General features: G+C 59.1%; 1 protein-coding gene across 1 annotated transcript; it reads right to left on the bottom strand.

Moving 5' to 3' along the window:
- Nucleotides 1-797: 797 nt before the first annotated feature.
- Nucleotides 798-7,169, bottom strand: LOC132334713 (hornerin-like). Its single transcript, XM_059860802.1, has 4 exons — nucleotides 7,016-7,169; nucleotides 6,575-6,698; nucleotides 4,192-4,394; nucleotides 798-2,872 (listed from the first exon to the last, which is right to left on the bottom strand). Exons 1-4 carry the CDS (start codon nucleotides 7,103-7,105, stop codon nucleotides 1,202-1,204), a joined length of 2,088 nt encoding a protein of 695 aa, XP_059716785.1. The 5' UTR covers nucleotides 7,106-7,169; the 3' UTR covers nucleotides 798-1,201.
- Nucleotides 7,170-17,491: the final 10,322 nt, after the last annotated feature.

The raw sequence follows: 17,491 nt of genomic DNA, 5'->3' as shown, positions 1-17,491 counted from the left end.
TCCGAAATTCCCTTTAAATTCCTTTAAAATTCCTTAAAGTTCCTTTAAAATCCTTTTAAAAACCTTTAAAAATCTCTTTAAAATCTCTTTAAAATTCCCTTTAAACTCCTTTTAAATTCCCTTTCAATTTCTTTAAAAATCCTTTAAAATTCCCCAATTTCCCCATTTCCCCCCAATTTTCCCTCCTTTTCCTTTCCTTCCCCTTTTCCCCCCAAATTCCCATTTTCCCCCCAAATTCCCAATTCCCCCGTTTCCCCAATTTTCCCATTTTTCCCATTTTCCCCATTTTTCCCCTGTTTCCTCCCTTTCCCTCGTTTTGCTCCAATTTTCCCACTTTTTTCCATTTTTTCCCATTTTCCCCCATTTTTTCCCCATTTCTCCCCCCGGTTTTTCCCCCATTTTCCCCATTTTCCCCAGAAATTCCAATTTTCCCATTTTTTCCCATTTCCCCCCCATTTTTCCCATTTTTTCCCCATTTCCCCCCCATTTTTCCCTTTTTTTCCCATTTTTCCCATTTCCCCCCATTTTCCCCCCAAATTTCCCCCTTTTTTCCCCATTTTCCCCATTTTTCCCCCTTTTTCCCCCTTCTCCCATTTTTTCCCCATTTCCCCCCCATTTTTTCCCATTTCCCCCCATTTTCCCCCCAAATTTCCCCTTTTTTTCCCCATTTCCCCCCAAATTTTTCCCTTTTTTCCCTTTTTTCCCGTTTTTCCCGTTTCTCCCCCCATTTTCCCGCCCCTCCCCCACCCACCAGACCCAAACAGGGGGAAAAGGGAAAAGAAAAAAAGAGGCAAAAATCCAAAATCCGGGAATTTTATTGAATTCCACATCCCCAGGTGAGCCCAGGTGAGCCCAGGTGAGCCCAGGTGAGCCCAGGTAACCCCAGGTGAGCCCAGGTGAGCCCAGGTGAGCACAGGTGAGCCCAGGTGAGCCCAGGTGAGCCCAGGTGAGCCCAGGTGTGCACAGGTGTGCACAGGTGAGCACAGGGATCCCCAGGTGCAACTCCAGGTGTGGCTCCCTGCCCATCCCAGGTGTGTCCATCACCTGTCCAGGTGTTCCCTGCCCATCCCAGGTGTGTCCATCACCTGTCCAGGTGTTCCCTGCCCATCCCAGGTGTGTCCATCACCTGTCCAGGTGTTCCCTGTCCATCCCAGGTGTGTCCATCACCTGTCCAGGTGTTCCCTGTCCATCCCAGGTGTTTCTATCCCATCTCCAGGTGTTTCCATCGCACTCCAGGTGTTCCCAGCCCAACTCCAAATGTTCCCCTCACCTGTCCAGGTGTCCCTCTCCCATGCCCAGGTGTTCCCCTCACCTGTCCAGGTGTCCCTCTCCCATGCCCAGGTGTTCCCCTCACCTGTCCAGGTGTCCCTCTCCCATGCCCAGGTGTTCCCCTCACCTGTCCAGGTGTCCCTCTCCCATGCCCAGGTGTTCCCCTCACCTGTCCAGGTGTCTCTATCCCACACCCAGGTGTTCCTCTCACCTGTCCAGGTGTCTCTATCCCATCTCCAGGTGTTCCCCTCACCTGTCCAGGTGTCCCCACCTCACTGTTGGGGGACCCGGAGTCACCTGTGGGGCTCACCTGGCCACTCTCACCTGCAGAGCTCACCTGGCTGCTCCCCCCCTCACCTGTGGGGCTCACCTGGCCACTCTCACCTGCAGAGCTCACCTGGCCACTCCCACTCTCACCTGTGGGGCTCACCTGGCCACTCCCACTCTCACCTGAGGAACATCCCTGGCCACTCCCCCCCTCACCTGTTGGGCTCACCTGGCTGCTCCCACCTGTGGGACTCACCTGTCCACTCCCACCAGCAGAGCTCACCTGTTCCTCCTCACCTGCAGAGCTCACCTGGCCACTCCCCTCCTCACCTGCAGAGCTCCCCTGGCTGCTCTCACCTGCAGAGCTCACCTGGCCACTCCCCTCCTCACCTGTTGGGCTCACCTGGCTGCTCCCACTCTCACCTGCTGGGCTCACCTGGCCACTCCCCTCAGCAGAGCTCACCTGGCCACTCCCCTCCTCACCTGTTGAGCTCACCTGGCTGCTCCCACTCTCACCTGTTGGGCTCACCTGGCTGCTCCCACTCTCACCTGCAGAGCTCACCTGGCCACTCCCCTCAGCAGAGCTCACCTGGCCACTCCCACTCTCACCTGTTGGGCTCACCTGGCCGCTCCCCTCAGCAGAGCTCCCCTGGCCACTCCCACTCTCACCTGTTGGGCTCACCTGGCTGCTCCCACTCCCCTCAGCAGAGCTCACCTGGCTGCTCCCACTCTCACCTGTTGGGCTCACCTGGCCGCTCCCCTCAGCAGAGCTCCCCTGTCCCCCCCGCCCCCGCCAGGCCCCGCCCAGGTACCTGAGCACCTCCCCAGGTGGGCACCTCCGCTCGGGCTGGGGGTGGAGCAGCCCCCGCAGCAGCGCCAGCCCCGCCCCCCCCAGGCCCCGCCAGGTGCGCGGCGGCCTCGGCGGCGCCTCCCCTGCGCAGGTGCGGCCGTGCCAGGCGCGGAAGCGGCGGAAGGCGGGGTCGGAGCGCGCAGGTGAGGCCCAGGGGAAGCTCCCGGTGAGCAGCGCGAAGAGCAGCACGCCCAGCGCCCAGGTGTCCACGGCGGGCTCCAGGCGCGGCTCACCTGCGCGCAGGTGAGGGCGGGGCAGCAGCTCGGGCGCGGCGTAGGGGGCGGGGCCGCGGGCGGGGCGCACCTGCCAGCCCAGCGCGCGCGTCAGGCCGAAGTCGCCGAGCTTGACCAGGTGACAGTGGCGGTCGAAGGCCAGGACGTTGTCCAGCTTCAGGTCGGCGTGCACCAGGGCGTGGCCGTGCAGGTAAGAGAGCGCCGAGCACACCTGGGCGGCGCAGCGCTTCACCTGCGGCTCCGGGAGGCCCACCTGGGGAGGGGGGACACACCTGGGGTCACACCTCGGGACAGGTAACATACCTGGGCTCACCTGGGGACACACCGCGGGTCACACCTGGGGCACCTGGGGACAGGTAACACACCTGGGGTCACCTGGAGACACACCTCGTGTCACACCTGGGACACCTGGTGACAGGTAACACACCTGGGATCACCTGGGGACACACCTGGGGTCACACCTGGGGCACCTGGGGACAGGTAACACACCTGGGGTCACCTGGGGACACAACTTGGGACAGGTGACACAGCTGAGATCACACCTGGGAGGGGCAGTGATTCACCTGCGGCTCCAGGAGGCCCACCTGGGGAGCGGGGACACACCTGGAGTCACACCTGGGACACAGCTGGGGTCACACCTGGGGGGGGGGGGGACACAGCTGGGGTCACTTGGGGACAGCTAACACACCTGGGGACAGCTAACACACCTGGGGACAGCTAACACACCTGGGGGCACCTGGGAGGGTTCACCTGCGGCTCCGAGAGACCACCTGGGGAGCGGGGACACACCTGGAGTCACATCCGGGGGCACCTGGGTCACACCTATGGGGTCACTCAGGGTCACTGGGGACAGGAGCACACCTGGGGACACCTGGGGGCACCTGGGGACACTCAGCTCTGTCACCCAGCCAGTGCTGTCACCTGCGAGGTCACCTGTGCACACCTGTCCTCCCACCCAGGTGCAAAACTGTCCCCTACTCCCACTCACCTGTCCCACCTGTCCCTCACCTGTCTCACCTGTCCCACCTGTCCCACCTGTCTCACCTGTGACTCACCCCAGGTGTGAGCAGCCCGCACAGGTCCCCGGCAGGTGCGAGCTCCATCCCTCACCTGTCCCCCACCTGTCTCACCTGTACCTCACCTGTCCCACCTGTCCCTCACCTCTCTCACCTCTCCCTCACTTGTCCCACACCTGTCCCACCTGTCCTTTACATGTCCCACCTGTCCCTCACCTGTCCCCCCTGTCCCTCACCTGTCCCACCTGTCCCACCTGTCTCACCTGTGACTCACCCCAGGTGTGAGCAGCCCGCACAGGTCCCCGGCAGGTGTGAGCTCCATCCCTCACCTGTCTCCCACCTGTCTCACCTGTACCTCACCTGTCCCAGCTTTCTCACCTGTACCTCACCTGTCCCACCTGTCCCTCACCTGTCCCACCTGTCCCTCACCTCTCTCACCTCTCCCTCACCTGTCCCACCTGTCCTTAACATGTCCCACCTGTCCCTCACCTGTCCCACCTGTCCCTCACCTGTCTCACCTGTCCCACCTGTCCCACCTGTCTCACCTGTGACTCACCCCAGGTGTGAGCAGCCCGCACAGGTCCCCGGCAGGTGCGAGCTCCTGGGCGAAGCCGAACTCCGTGGGGGTCTCGAAGGCGAGCGGCAGCACCTGGATGCAGGTGAGCGCCCCCCGCAGGCACAGGTGAGTGCAGAACTCCCGCAGGAAGCTGCACCTGGGCGTGCGCGCCTTGGAGAGCAGCTTCAGCGCCACCTGCGCACCTGCACAGGTAAGGGCACACCTGGGTCAGGGACGGACACACCTGGGTCAGGGAACACACCTGGGACAGGGAACACACCTGCACAGGTAAGGGCACACCTGGGACAGGGACAGACACACCTGGGACAGGGAACACACCTGGGACAGGGAACACACCTGCACAGGTAAGGGCACACCTGGGTCAGGGACGGACACACCTGGGACAGGGAACACACCTGCACAGGTAAGGGCACACCTGGGTCAGGGAACACACTTGGGACAGGGAACACACCTGCACAGGTAAGGGCACACCTGGGTCAGGGACGGACACACCTGGGACAGGGAACACACCTGCACAGGTAAGGGCACACCTGGGACAGGGAACACACCTGGGACAGGGAACACACCTGCACAGGTAAGGGCACACCTGGGTCAGGGACGGACACACCTGGGACAGGGAACACACCTGCACAGGTAAGGGCACACCTGGGTCAGGGACGGACACACCTGGGACAGGGAACGCACCTGAGACAGAGACAGACACAACTGCACAGGTAACACACCTGGGTCAGGGGCAGACACACCTGGGACAGGGACACACACACCTGGGACAGGTAACACACTTGCACAGGTAATGGCACACCTGGGACAGGTAACGCAGCTGAGACAGAGACAAACACACCTGCACAGGTAACAGCACACCTGGGTCAGGGACAGGTAACACACCTGGGGACAGGGACACACACACCTAGGACAGGGACACACACACCTAGGACAGGGACACACACACCTGGGACAGGTAACTGCACACCTGGGTCAGCTGGGAACACACCTGGGTCAGGGACAGAAACACCTGGCACAGGTAAAGCACACGGGGCAGGGACAGACACACCTGGGCATGCCTGGGGGCACCTGGGCACACCTGGGATACACCTGGGCACACCTGGCCACTCCTGGGGATCGCCTGGGTAATTCTCCCCTGGGTGTCCCCAGGTGTGCCCTGGTGTATCTCCACGTCCTCCCAGGTGCCCTCAGGTGTGCCCAGGTGTGTGCCCCCAGGTGTGCCCAGGTGTGTGCCCCCAGGTGTATCTCCACATGCCCTCAGGTATGCCCTGGTGTATCCCAGGTGTGCCCAGGTGCCCCCAAGTGTGCCCAGGTGTGTCCAGGTGTGTCCAGGTGTATCCCAGGTGCCCCCAGGTGTCCCCAGGTGCCCCCTGGTGTATCCCCATGTGCCTCCAGGTGTGCCCAGGCGTGCCCCCAGGTTTGCCCACGTTCCCCCAGGTGCTCCCAGGTGTGCCCAGGTGTGTCTGGATATCTCAGGTGCCCCCAGGTGCTCTCACCTCCGCACCAGGGCTGTGCCAGCAGCACCCGCCCATAGGAGCTGCTGCCCAGGTGTGCCCAGGTGTCCCTGTGGATATCCCCAGGTGCTCTCAGATGTCCCCAGGTATGCCCAGGTGTGCCCAGGTGTGTCTGTGGATATCCCCAGGTGCTCTCAGATGTCCCCAGGTGTGCCCAGGTGTGTGCCCCCAGGTGTATCCCCAGGTGTGCCCAGGTGTGTGCCCCCAGGTGTATCCCCAGGTGTGCCCAGGTGTGTGCCCCCAGGTGTATCCCCAGGTGTGCCCAGGTGTGTGCCCAGGTGTGTCTGTGGATATCCCAGGTGTCCCCAGGCGTCCCCAAGTGCTCCCAGGTGTGTGCCCAGGTATCCCCAGGTGCCCCCAGGTGTGCCTAGGTGTGTGCCCAGGTGTGCCCAGGTGTGTGCCCAGGTGTGTGCCCAGGTGTGTGCCCAGGTGTGTGCCCAGGTGCCCCAGGTGTGTGCCCAGGTGTGCCCAGGTGTGTGCCCAGGTGTGTGCCCAGGTGTGCCCAGGAGTGCCCAGGAGTGTGCCCAGGTGACCCAGGTGTGTGTCCAGCAGTGCCCATTTGTGCCCAGGTGTGTGTCCAGGTGTGCCCAGGTGTGTGCCCAGGTGTGTGTCCAGGTGTGCCCAGGTGTGTGCCCAGGTGTGTGTCCAGGTGTGCCCAGGTGTGTGCCCAGGTGTGTGTCCAGGTGTGCGCCCAGGTGTGCCCAGGTGTGCCCAGGTGTGTGCCCAGGTGTGTGCCCAGGTGTGCCCAGGTGTGCGCCCAGGTGTGTGCCCAGGTGTGTGCCCAGGTGTGCCCAGGTGTCCCCAGGTGTGCCCAGGTGTGCCCAGGTGTGCCCAGGTGCACTCACCTCCGCGCCGGGGCCGTGCCAGCAGCACGCGCCCGTAGGAGCCGCTGCCCAGCTCTCCCAGTATGGACCAGTCCCGCTCCAGCGCCCGCCGGGGCAGCGCCCGCCCAGCGCGGGACATCAGCGCCTGCGGGACCAGTACGGACCAGTACGGACCAGTACAGACCAGTATGGACCGGTACGGACCAGTACAGACCAGTACAGACCGGTATGAACCAGTATGGACCAGTACGGACCAGTATGGACCAGTATGGACTGGTATGGACCGGTACGGACCAGTATAGACCAGTATGGACCAGAACAGACCAGTATAAACCAGTACGAGCCAGTGTGGACCAGTACGGACCAGAACAGACCAGTATGGACCAGTATAACCAGTATGGACCAGAACAGACCAGTATAAACCAGTACGGACCAGTATAACCAGTATAAACCAGTACGGACCTGCAGGAGGCGCTCCTGAGCCTGAGCCACCGACTCCTCATCATCATCATCGTCACCTTCATCGTCATTGGCCTCCACAGGGACATCCATGATCTGCCACCAGTATAAACCAGTATGAACCAGTACAAACCAGTACAAACCAGTACAGACCGGTACAGACCTGCAGGAGGCGCTCCTGAGCCTGCTCATCATCATCGTCACCTTCATCGTCATCAGCGACCTCTGAGGGGGCATCCACGGCCTGCAGACCAGTATGAACCAGTATGAACCAGTATGAACCAGTATAGACCAGTATGAACCAGTACAGACCAGTACAGACCAGGACAGACCAGTACAAACCAGTACAGACCAGTACAGACCAGTACAAACCAGTACAGACCAGTACAGACCAGGACAGACCAGTACAAACCAGTACAAACCAGTACAGACCAGTACATACCAGGACAGACCAGTATAAACCAGTATAAACCAGTACAGACCAGTACAGACCAGTACAAACCAGTATGAACCGGTACAGACCAGTACAGACCTGCAGGAGGCGCTCCTGAGCCTGCTCGTCATCATCGTCACCTTCATCGTCATCAGCGGCCTCTGAGGGGGCATCCACGGCCTGCAGACCAGTATAAACCAGTATGAACCAGTACAAACCAGTACAGACCAGTACAGACCAGTACAGACCAGGACAGACCAGTACAGACCAGGACAGACCAGTACAGACCAATACAGACCTGCAGGAGGCGCTCCTGAGCCTGCTCATCATCATCGTCACCTTCATCGTCATCAGCGACCTCTGAGGGGGTATCCACGGCCTGCAGACCAGTATGAACCAATATGAACCAGTATGAACCAGTATGAACCAGTATGAACCAGTATGAACCAGTATAAACCAGTATGAACCAGTACAAACCAGTACAGACCAGTACAAACCAGTACAGACCAGTACAGACCTGCAGGGGGCGCTCCTGAGCCTGCTCATCATCATCGTCACCTTCATCCGAGGGGGGCGTCCATGGCCTGAACCAGTATAACCAGTATAACCAGTATGAACCGGTATAAACCAGTATGGACCAGTATAACCCAGTGTAAACCAGCAAGGACCAGTATGGACCAGTATAACCCTGTATGGACCAGTATAACCCAGTATAACCCAGTGTAAACCAGTAAGGACCAGTAAGGACCAGTATAACCCAGTGTAAATCAGTATAACCAGTATAACCCAGTACAAACCAGTACAAACCAGTACAACCCACTATAACCAGTACTGACCAGTATAACCATGTATAGACCAGTACAAACCAGTATGAACCAGTATAACCAGCATAACCCAGTAGCAGTATAACCCAGTACGGACCAGTATTAACCAGTATAACCCAGTACGGACCAGTATTAACCAGTATAACCCAGTATGGACCAGTATAACCCAGTACAGACCAGTATTAACCAGTATAACCCAGTACAGACCAGTACAGACCAGTATAACCCAGTACAGACCAGTATTAACCAGTATAACCCAGTATGGACCAGTATAACCCAGTACAGACCAGTATAACCCATTACAGACCAGTACAGACCAGTATAAGCCCGTACGGACCAGTATTAACCAGTATAACCCAGTACTGACCAGTATGGACCAGTATAACCCAGTACTGACCAGTACTAACCAGTATAACACAGTACAGACCAGTATAACCCAGTACGGACCAGTATGGACCAGCAAGGACCAGTATAACCCAGTACGGACCAGTATTAACCAGTATAACCCAGTAAGGACCAGTATGGACCAGTACAACCCAGTATAACCAGTATGACCCAGCATAATCAGTTCAAACCAGTATAACCACTATAACCCATTAGAGACCAGTATAAACCAGTATGGACCAGTACAAACCAGTATGAACCAGTATCACCAGTATAACCCAGTGTAAACAAGTATGGACCAGTATAAACCAGTGCAAACCAGTACAAACAGTATAACCAGTACAAGCCAGTACAAACCAGCATAACCAGTACAAACCAGTATAACCAGTATAACCAGTCCAAACCAGTACAAACCAGTACAAACCAGTATAAACCAGTATAACCTAGTATAACCAGTATAAACCAGTCTAACCAGTCTAACCAGTACAAACCAGTACAAACCAGTACAAACCAGTACAAACCAGTCTAACCAGTATAAACCAGTCTAACCAGTCCAAACCAGTCCAAACCAGTCCAAACCAGTACAAACCAGTCTAACCAGTACAAACCAGTCTAACCAGTCCAAACCAGTATAACCAGTACAAACCAGTACTAACCAGTACAAACCAGTACAAACCAGTACAAACCAGTACAAACCAGTCTAACCAGTCTAACCAGTACAAACCAGTCTAACCAGTCTAACCAGTACAAACCAGTCTAACCAGTACAAACTAGTCTAACCAGTACAAACCAGTCTAACCAGTACAAACCAGTATAACCAGTACAAACCAGTACAAACCAGTCTAAACCAGTACAAACCAGTACAAACCATTCTAATCAGTCTAACCAGTACAAACCAGTACAAACCAGTCTAACCAGTATAACCCAGTACAAACCAGTATAACCAGTACAAACCAGTACAAACCAGTCTAACCAGTACAAACCAGTCTAACCAGCACAAACCAGTACAAACCAGTCCAAACCAGTCTAACCAGTACAAACCAGTCTAACCAGCACAAACCAGTACAAACCAGTACAAACCAGTCTAACCAGCACAAACCAGTACAAACCAGTACAAACCAGTCTAACCAGCACAAACCAGTACAAACCAGTACAAACCAGTCTAAGCAGTCCAAACCAATATAAACCAGTACAAACCAGTATAACCAGTACAAACCAGTACAAACCAGTCTAACAAGTACAAACCAGTACAAACCAGTACAAACCAGTATAACCAGTCTAACCAGTACAAACCAGTCTAACCAGCACAAACCAGTACAAACCAGTCCAAACCAGTCTAACCAGTACAAACCATTCTAACCAGTCTAACCAGTACAAACCAGTCTAACCAGCACAAACCAGTCCAAACCAGTACAAACCAGTCTAACCAGTATGCGCAGCCCGGCCCAGCCCCTCCCCCCTCCCTCCCCTCCCCCCCAGCACCTGTTCCCCTCCCCCCCCCGCTGTCCCCAGGGCCACCTGTCCGAGTGCCGCCGGTGTCACCCAATGCCCGGGGCCAGCGGGGCCACCTGTGCAGGGCCACCGCTGCCACCAGGTGTCCCCGAGGGTCCCCCCCAGCGCCCGGGGGGGGGGCAGCTGTCCCCAGGGTCCCCCCAGCTGTCCCCAAGGGCCCCTGAGGGTCCCCCCAGCTGTCCCCAGGGTCCCCCAGCTGTCCCCAGGGTCCCCCCAGCTGTCCCTGAGGGTCCCCAAGTGCCCCGAGGGTCCCCAGCTGTCCCCAGGGTCCCCAGCTGTCCCCAGGGTCCCCGGGTGTCCCCAGGTCCCCCCCAGCTGTCCCCGAGGGTCCCCAGGGTCCCCGGGTGTCCCCGAGGGTCTCCAGCTGTCCCAAGGGGGGCCCAGCTGTCCCCAGGGTCCCCAGCTGTTCCCGGGGTCCCCAAGTGCCCCGAGGGTCCCCGGGTGTCCCCGAGGGTCCCCCCCCAGCTGTCCCCAGGGTCCCCTCCAGCTGTCCCCAGGGTCCCCTCCAGCTGTCCCCAGGGGGGCCCAGCTGTCCCCAGGGTCCCCGGGTGTCCCCAGGTCCCCCCCCCAGCTGTCCCCAGGGTCCCCTCCAGCTGTCCCCTGGGTTCCCAGGTGTCCCCGAGGGTCCCCAGCTGTCCCCAGGGGGGCCCACCTGTCCCCGAGTGTCACTGAGGGTGGCCCAAGTGCCCCGGAGGGGGCAGCTGTCCCCGAGGGGGGCCCAGGTGTCCCCAGGGTCCCCAGCTGTCCCCAAGGGGGCCCAGGTGTCCCCAGCTGTCCCCAGGGTCCCCAGCTGTCCCCAGGGGGGCCCAGCTGTCCCCGAGTGTCACTGAGGGTGGCCCAGCTGTCCCCGAGGTGCCGCAGGTGTCCCCAAGGGTGGCCCAGCTGTCCAGAAGAGGCCCCAGGGTCCCCCAGCTGTCCCCAGGGGGTCCAGATGGCCCAGAGTGTCCCCAAGTGTCACTAGGGTCCCCCCGCTGTCCCCAGGCGTGGCCCAGATGGCCCCGAGGGTCCCCCAGGGTCCCCCAGCTGTCCCCAGGGGGCCCAGATGGCCCCGAGTGTCCCCAAGTGTCACCAGGGTCCCCCAGCTGTCCCCAGCGTGTTGCCAGGTTGGCTCAGCTGTCCCTAAGAGGCCCCAGGGGTGGCCCAGGTGTCCCCAGGGGGGCCCCGGATGGCCCCGAGTGTCCCCAAGTGTCCCTGGGAGTGCCCCAAGGGTCCCCCAGCTGTCCCCAGGGTGTCCCCAAGGGGGGCCCAGCTGTCCCCAGGGTCCCCCAGCTGTCCCCATGGTCCCCCAGCTGTCCCCAGGGTGTCGCCAGAGTGGCCCAGCTGTCCCCAAGGGTGGCCCGGGGGGTGGCCCCACTGTCCCCAGGGTGTCCCCGGGGTGCCGCAGGTGTCCCACCTGTGTCCGGGCGCTGTGGCTGTCCCCAGGTGTCCCCGCTGTCCCCTGTGCCGGGTCCCCCCCGGTGGCCCCGCGGTTGTGACTCAGAGTTTCCCGTGCCCGCGGTGCCACCGCCCCGCCGGGATTGTCACCTGCGCGGCGACAGCGCGGGGACAGCGCGGGGAGAGGGGGGGGGGACAGCGCGGGGACAGCGGGGGGGACAGCGCGGGGACAGCGAGAGACGGGGGGGACAGCGCGGGGACAGGGGGGACACGGGGGACAGCTCGGGGACAGGGGGGGACAGAGCGGGGAGGGGGGGGGGACAGAGGGACAGGGAGGGACGGGGGGACACGGGGGGACGGGGGGGGACACGGGGGACAGCGCGGGGAGAGAGGGGACACAGGGGACAGAGCTGGGACAGTGTGGGGGACACTGGGGACAGAGCGGGGACAGTGCGGGGGACACAGGGGGACGGGGGGGACAGAGGGACAGGAGAGGGACAGGGGGACACGGAGGGACGGGGAAAGGGGGGGAGGGACGGGGGACACAAGGGGACAAGGGGGGGACAGGGGGACAGGAGAGGGACAGAGGGACACGGGGGGACAAGGGGGGGGGACAGGGGGACAGGAGAGGGACAGAGGGACACGGGGGGACAAGGGGGAGAGGGGGGCAAGGAGGGGGGCAGTGACAAAAGGGGACAGAGGGACAAGGAGGGGACAGAGGCACAAGGGGGGACAAGGGACAAGGGGACAGAGTTTAAAAGGAGGGGGGACAGGAGGGGACAGGGATTGAGGGGACAGGAGGGGACAGGAGGGGACAAGGGGGACGGGGGTAGCGGGACAGAGGGACAGGGAGAGCGGGACAGGAGGGGACAGGGGGACAAAAGGGGAGGGGGGACAGGAGGGGACAAAGGGGGACACGGGGAAGGGGGGAGGGCGGGGGGTCAAGGGGGGACAGGGACAGGAGGGGACAGAGGGACGGGGGGGACAGGACAGAGGGACAGGAGGGGACAGAGGGACAGGAAGGGACAAGGGGGGACACGGGGAAGGGGGGAGGGGACAGGGGGACAAGGGGGGACTGGGTCAGGAGGGGACAGAGGGACAGGAGGGGACAAGGGGGATGGGGATGGGGGAGGGGACAGGGGGAGATGGGGAGGGCGGGAGGGACGAGGGGACACAAAGGGACAAGACAGTGACAAGGGGGGACTGGGAGGGACTGGGATGGACTGGGACAGTGAAGCTGGGGTGTATGGAGCTGTACTGGGCCATACTGGGATGGACTGGGCCATACTGAGTGCTACCTGGGCCATACTGGGCCATACTGGGCCATACTGGAGTCATACTGGAGTCATACTGGAGTCCCCAAACCCTGCACAAGGACTGGGCCCAGTCCCTCCCAGTGCTCCCAGTCCCTCCCAGTCCATCCCAGTCCCTCCCAGTCCCTCCCAGTCCCTCCCAGTGCTCCCAGTCCCTCCCAGTCCATCCCAGTCCATCCCAGTCCCTCCCAGTTCCCTCCCTGCCCCTCCCAGTTCCCCCCAGTCCATCCCAGTCCCCCCTAGTCCATCCCAGTTCCCTCCCAGTCCCTCCCAGTATCCCCCAGTCCCTCCCAGTGCTCCCAGTCCATCCCAGTCCATCCCAGTCCCTCCCAGTTCCTCCCAGTCCATCCCAGTTCCCCCCAGTCCATCCCAGTCCCTCCCAGACCCTCCCAGTCCCTCCCAGTCCCTCCCAGTTCCCCCCAGTCCATCCAAGTCCCTCCCAGTCCCTCCCAGTTCCTCCCAGTCCCTCCCAGTATCCCCCAGTCCCTCCCAGTCCCTCCCAGTCCATCCCAGTCCCTCCCAGTCCCTCCCAGTCCCTCCCAGTCCATCCCAGTCCCTCCCAGTCCATCCCAGTCCCGCCCAGTCCATCCCAGTTCCCCCCAGTCCCTCCCAGTTCCTCCCAGTCCCCCCCGCTGCCCCTCCCGCCCCTCCCCCCCGCACCTGTCGCTGTCTCTGCCCTTCCCCGGTAATTAATCCCTGCCCTAATTAACCCCTGCGGCAGCCCCGCTCATTAATCATCCTGCTCATTAATCATCCCGCTCATTAATCATCTCTGGTCATTAATCGTCCCCGCTAATTAACCCCTGTGACAGCCCCGCTCATTAATCACACACAGCCATTAATCATCCCGCTCATTAATCATCTCTGCTCATTAATCGTCCCCGCTCATTAACCCCTGCGGCAGCCCCGCTCATTAATCACTCCGGTCATTAATCATCCCGCTCATTAATCATCTCTGGTCATTAATCGTCCCCGCTAATTAACCCCTGCGGCAGCCCCGCTCATTAATCATCCCGGTCATTAATCATCCCGCTCATTAATCATCCCGCTCATTAATCGTCACCGCTCATTAACCCCTGCGGCAGCCCCGCTCATTAATCACCCCGGTCATTAATCATCCCGCTCATTAATCATCTCTGGTCATTAATTGTTCCTGCCCTAATTAACCCCTGCGGCAGCCCTGCTCATTAATCATCCCAGTAATTAATCACCCCGGTCATTAACCATACCCAGTAATTAATCACCCCGGTCATTAACCATACCCAGTAATTAATCATTCCCGCTCATTAATCATCCCAGTAATTAATCATTCCCGCTCATTAATCATTCCGGATAATCAATCATTCCCCGGTAATCAATAATTCCCGGTAATTAATCACACCTGGTAATTAATAATTCATCCCAGTGCTCCCAGTCCCTCCCAGTCCCTCCCAGTCCATCCCAGTCCATCCCAGTCCCCTCCCAGTCCATCCCAGTCCATCCCAGTGCTCCCAGTCCATTCCCAGTCCATCCCAGTCCCCTCCCAGTCCATCCCAGTCCATCCCAGTGCTCCCAGTCCCTCCCAGTCCATCCCAGTCCCTCCCAGTCCATCCCAGTTCAGTGCTCCCAGTCCCCTCCCAGTCCATCCCAGTCCATCCCAGTGCTCCCAGTCCATCCCAGTCCAGCCCAGTCCAGCCCAGTTCAGTGCTCCCAGTTCCTCCCAGTTCCTCCCAGTTCCTCCCAGTTCCCCCCGCCCCTCCCCCCCTCACCTGTTCCTGCACCTGTCGGGGCCGAGACGCGGCTCATTAACAGCGCTCTGTAATTAACGCCTGCCGCTAATTAACCCCCGGGCCGCGGCTCATTAACAGCGCTCTGTAATTAACGCCTGCCGCTAATTAACCCCCGAGCCGCGGCTCATTAACAGCGCTCTGTAGTTAACGCCTGCCGCTAATTAACCCCCTGGCCGCGGCTCATTAACAGCGCTCTGTAATTAACGCCTGCCGCTAATTAACCCCCGGGCCGCGGCTCATTAACAGCGCTCTGTAATTAACGCCTGCCGCTAATTAACCCCCGAGCCGCGGCTCATTAACAGCGCTCTGTAATTAACGCCTGCCGCTAATTAACCCCCGGGCCGCGGCTCATTAACAGCGCTCTGTAATTAACGCCTGCCGCTAATTAACCCCCGGGCCGCGGCTCATTAACAGCGCTCTGTAATTAACGCCTGCCGCTAATTAACCCCAGCCCTGCCGTCACAAACCTTCCCCGCTAATTAATAATTCCCTGGTAATTAATCATTCCTCCCGGTAATTAAACGTGCCCGGTAATTAAACGTGCCCGGTAATTAATCACTGCTCGGTAATTAATCACTGCTCGGTAATTAATCATTGCTCGGTCATTAATCACCCCGGTAATCAATCCCCGGTCATTAATCATCCCTCCCGGTCATTAATCACCCCGCGGTAATCAACCCCTGGTAATTAATCACCGCTAATTAGCGCAGCCACAGGTGGCCGGGGGGGGAGGGGCGGCCTCGAATTCCTCCCGGGTCAGAGCGGGGAACAAACAGAGCTCCCAGTACGGACCAGTATGGACCAGTATAAACCAGTACGGACCAGTACAAACCAGTACAAACCAGTACAGACCAGTACGGACCAGTACAGACCAGTACAGACCAGTATAAACTAGTACGGAGCAGTACAGACCAGTACGGACCAATATAAACCAGTATGGACCAGTACAGACCAGTACGGACCAGTATGGACCAGTATAAACCAGTACGGACCAGTATGGACCAGTACAGACCAGTATAAACTAGTACGGACCAGTACAGACCAGTACGGACCAGTACAGACCAGTATAAACCAGTACGGACCAGTACAGACCAGTATAAACCAGTATGGACCAGTACGGACCAGTATGGACCAGTATGGACCAGTACAGACCAGTATAAACCAGTAGAGACCAGTACAGACCAGTACGGACCAGTACGGACCACTATGGACCAGTACGGACCAGTACGGACCAGTATAAAGCAGTACAGACCAGTATAAACCAGTACGGACCAGTACAGACCAGTGCTGACCAGTACAGACCAGTATGGACCAATACAAACCAGTACAGACTAGTATAAACCAGTATAAACCAGTACAGACCAGTATGGACCATCATTGACCAGTACAGACCCATACAAACCAGTACAGAACAGGATAGACCAGTCCCTCCCAGTATAAACCAGGACAGACCGGTACAGACCAGTTCAGTGCTCCCAGTGCCCCCCAGTCCATCCCAGTCTCCCCCAATCCCCTCCCAGTCCCTCCCAGTTCCCTCCCAGTCTCTCCCAGTCCTCCCCAGTTCCCTCCCAGTCCCTCCCAGTTCCCTCCCAGTCTCTCCCAGTTCCATTCCCAGTCCCTCCCAGTCCCTCCCAGTTCCCTCCCAGTCTCTCCCAGTTCCATTCCCAGTCCCTCCCAGTCCCTCCCAGTTCCCTCCCAGTCTCTCCCAGTTCCATTCCCAGTCCAGCCCAGTCCCTCCCAGTTTCCCCCAGTCCCTCCCAGTTCCCCTCCCCCCCCGGTTATTTCGGGCCCCCCGCACCTGTCCCTGGCCCTGCCCCTCCCCCACCGGGCCCCGCGCCAGCGCCCCTCCCCCACCCGGGCAGGGCCGGGGGCACTGGGAGGGACTGGAAGGGACTGGGAGGGACTGGGATAAACTGGGAGGGACTGGGAGGGGATTGGGAGAGACTGGGATGGACTGGGGGGCACTGGGAGCACTGAACTGGTCTGTACCGGTCCGTCCTGGTTTATACTGGGAGGGACTGGTCTATCCTGTTCTGTACTGGTTTGTATGGGTCTGTACTGGTCTATACTGGTCCATACTGGTCCGTACTGGTTTATATTGGTCCATACTGGTCCGTACTGGTTTATATTGGTCCATACTGGTCCGTACTGGTTTATATTGGTCCATACTGGTCTGTACTCGTCAGCACTGGTCTGTACTGGTCCATACTGGTTTATACTAGTCTGTACTGGTTTATACTGGTGTGTACTGGTCCATACTGGTCTGTACTAGTCCATACTGATCCGTACTGGTCTGTACTGCTTTATACTAGTCTGTAGTGGTCCATACTGGTCCATACTGGTCTATACTGGTCTATACTGGTCCATACTGGTCCATACTGGTCCGTACTGGTCCGTACTGGTTTATACTGGTCTGTACTGGTCCGTACTGGTCTGTACTGCTCCGTACTAGTTTATACTGGTCTGTACTGGTTTATACGGGGATGGAATGGGACATACTGGGAATGACTGGGGCCGTACTGGGAATGACTGGGGCCGTACTGGGAATGACTGGGCTGTACTGGGATGGACTGGGGCCATACTGGGAATGACTGGGCCATACTGGGATGGACTGGGCTGTACTGGGATGGACTGGGGCCGTACTGGGATGGACTGGGGCCATACTGGGATGGACTGGGGCCGTACTGGGATGGACTGGGGCCATACTGGGATGGATTGGAGCCATACTGGGAATGACTGGGGCCGTACTGGGAATGACTGGGCCGTACTGGGAATGACTGGGCCGTACTGGGATGGACTGGTGCCATACTGGGATGGACTGGGCTGTACTGGGACGGACTGGAGCCATACTGGGAATGACTAGGTCCATA

This window comes from Haemorhous mexicanus, chromosome 16 (assembly GCF_027477595.1).
Source record: "Haemorhous mexicanus isolate bHaeMex1 chromosome 16, bHaeMex1.pri, whole genome shotgun sequence".
In the NCBI taxonomy this organism is placed as follows: Eukaryota; Metazoa; Chordata; class Aves; order Passeriformes; family Fringillidae; genus Haemorhous; species Haemorhous mexicanus.
The sequence above is the reverse complement of the archived record's forward strand: the minus strand, read 5'-3'. Positions and strand labels throughout refer to the sequence as shown.

Bases quoted from the DNA above. Each gene is read 5' to 3' on its own strand.
- LOC132334713 (XM_059860802.1), bottom strand. From the start codon at position 7,105: ATGGATGTCCCTGTGGAGGCCAATGACGATGAAGGTGACGATGATGAT. The intron at 6,699-7,015 runs GTCCGTACTGGT...CTGGTCCCGCAG, and splicing joins CTCAGGAGCGCCTCCTGCAG to GCGCTGATGTCCCGCGCTGG. The intron at 4,395-6,574 runs GTGAGTGCACCT...TTACCTGTGCAG, and splicing joins GGCACGGCCCCGGCGCGGAG to GTGCGCAGGTGGCGCTGAAG.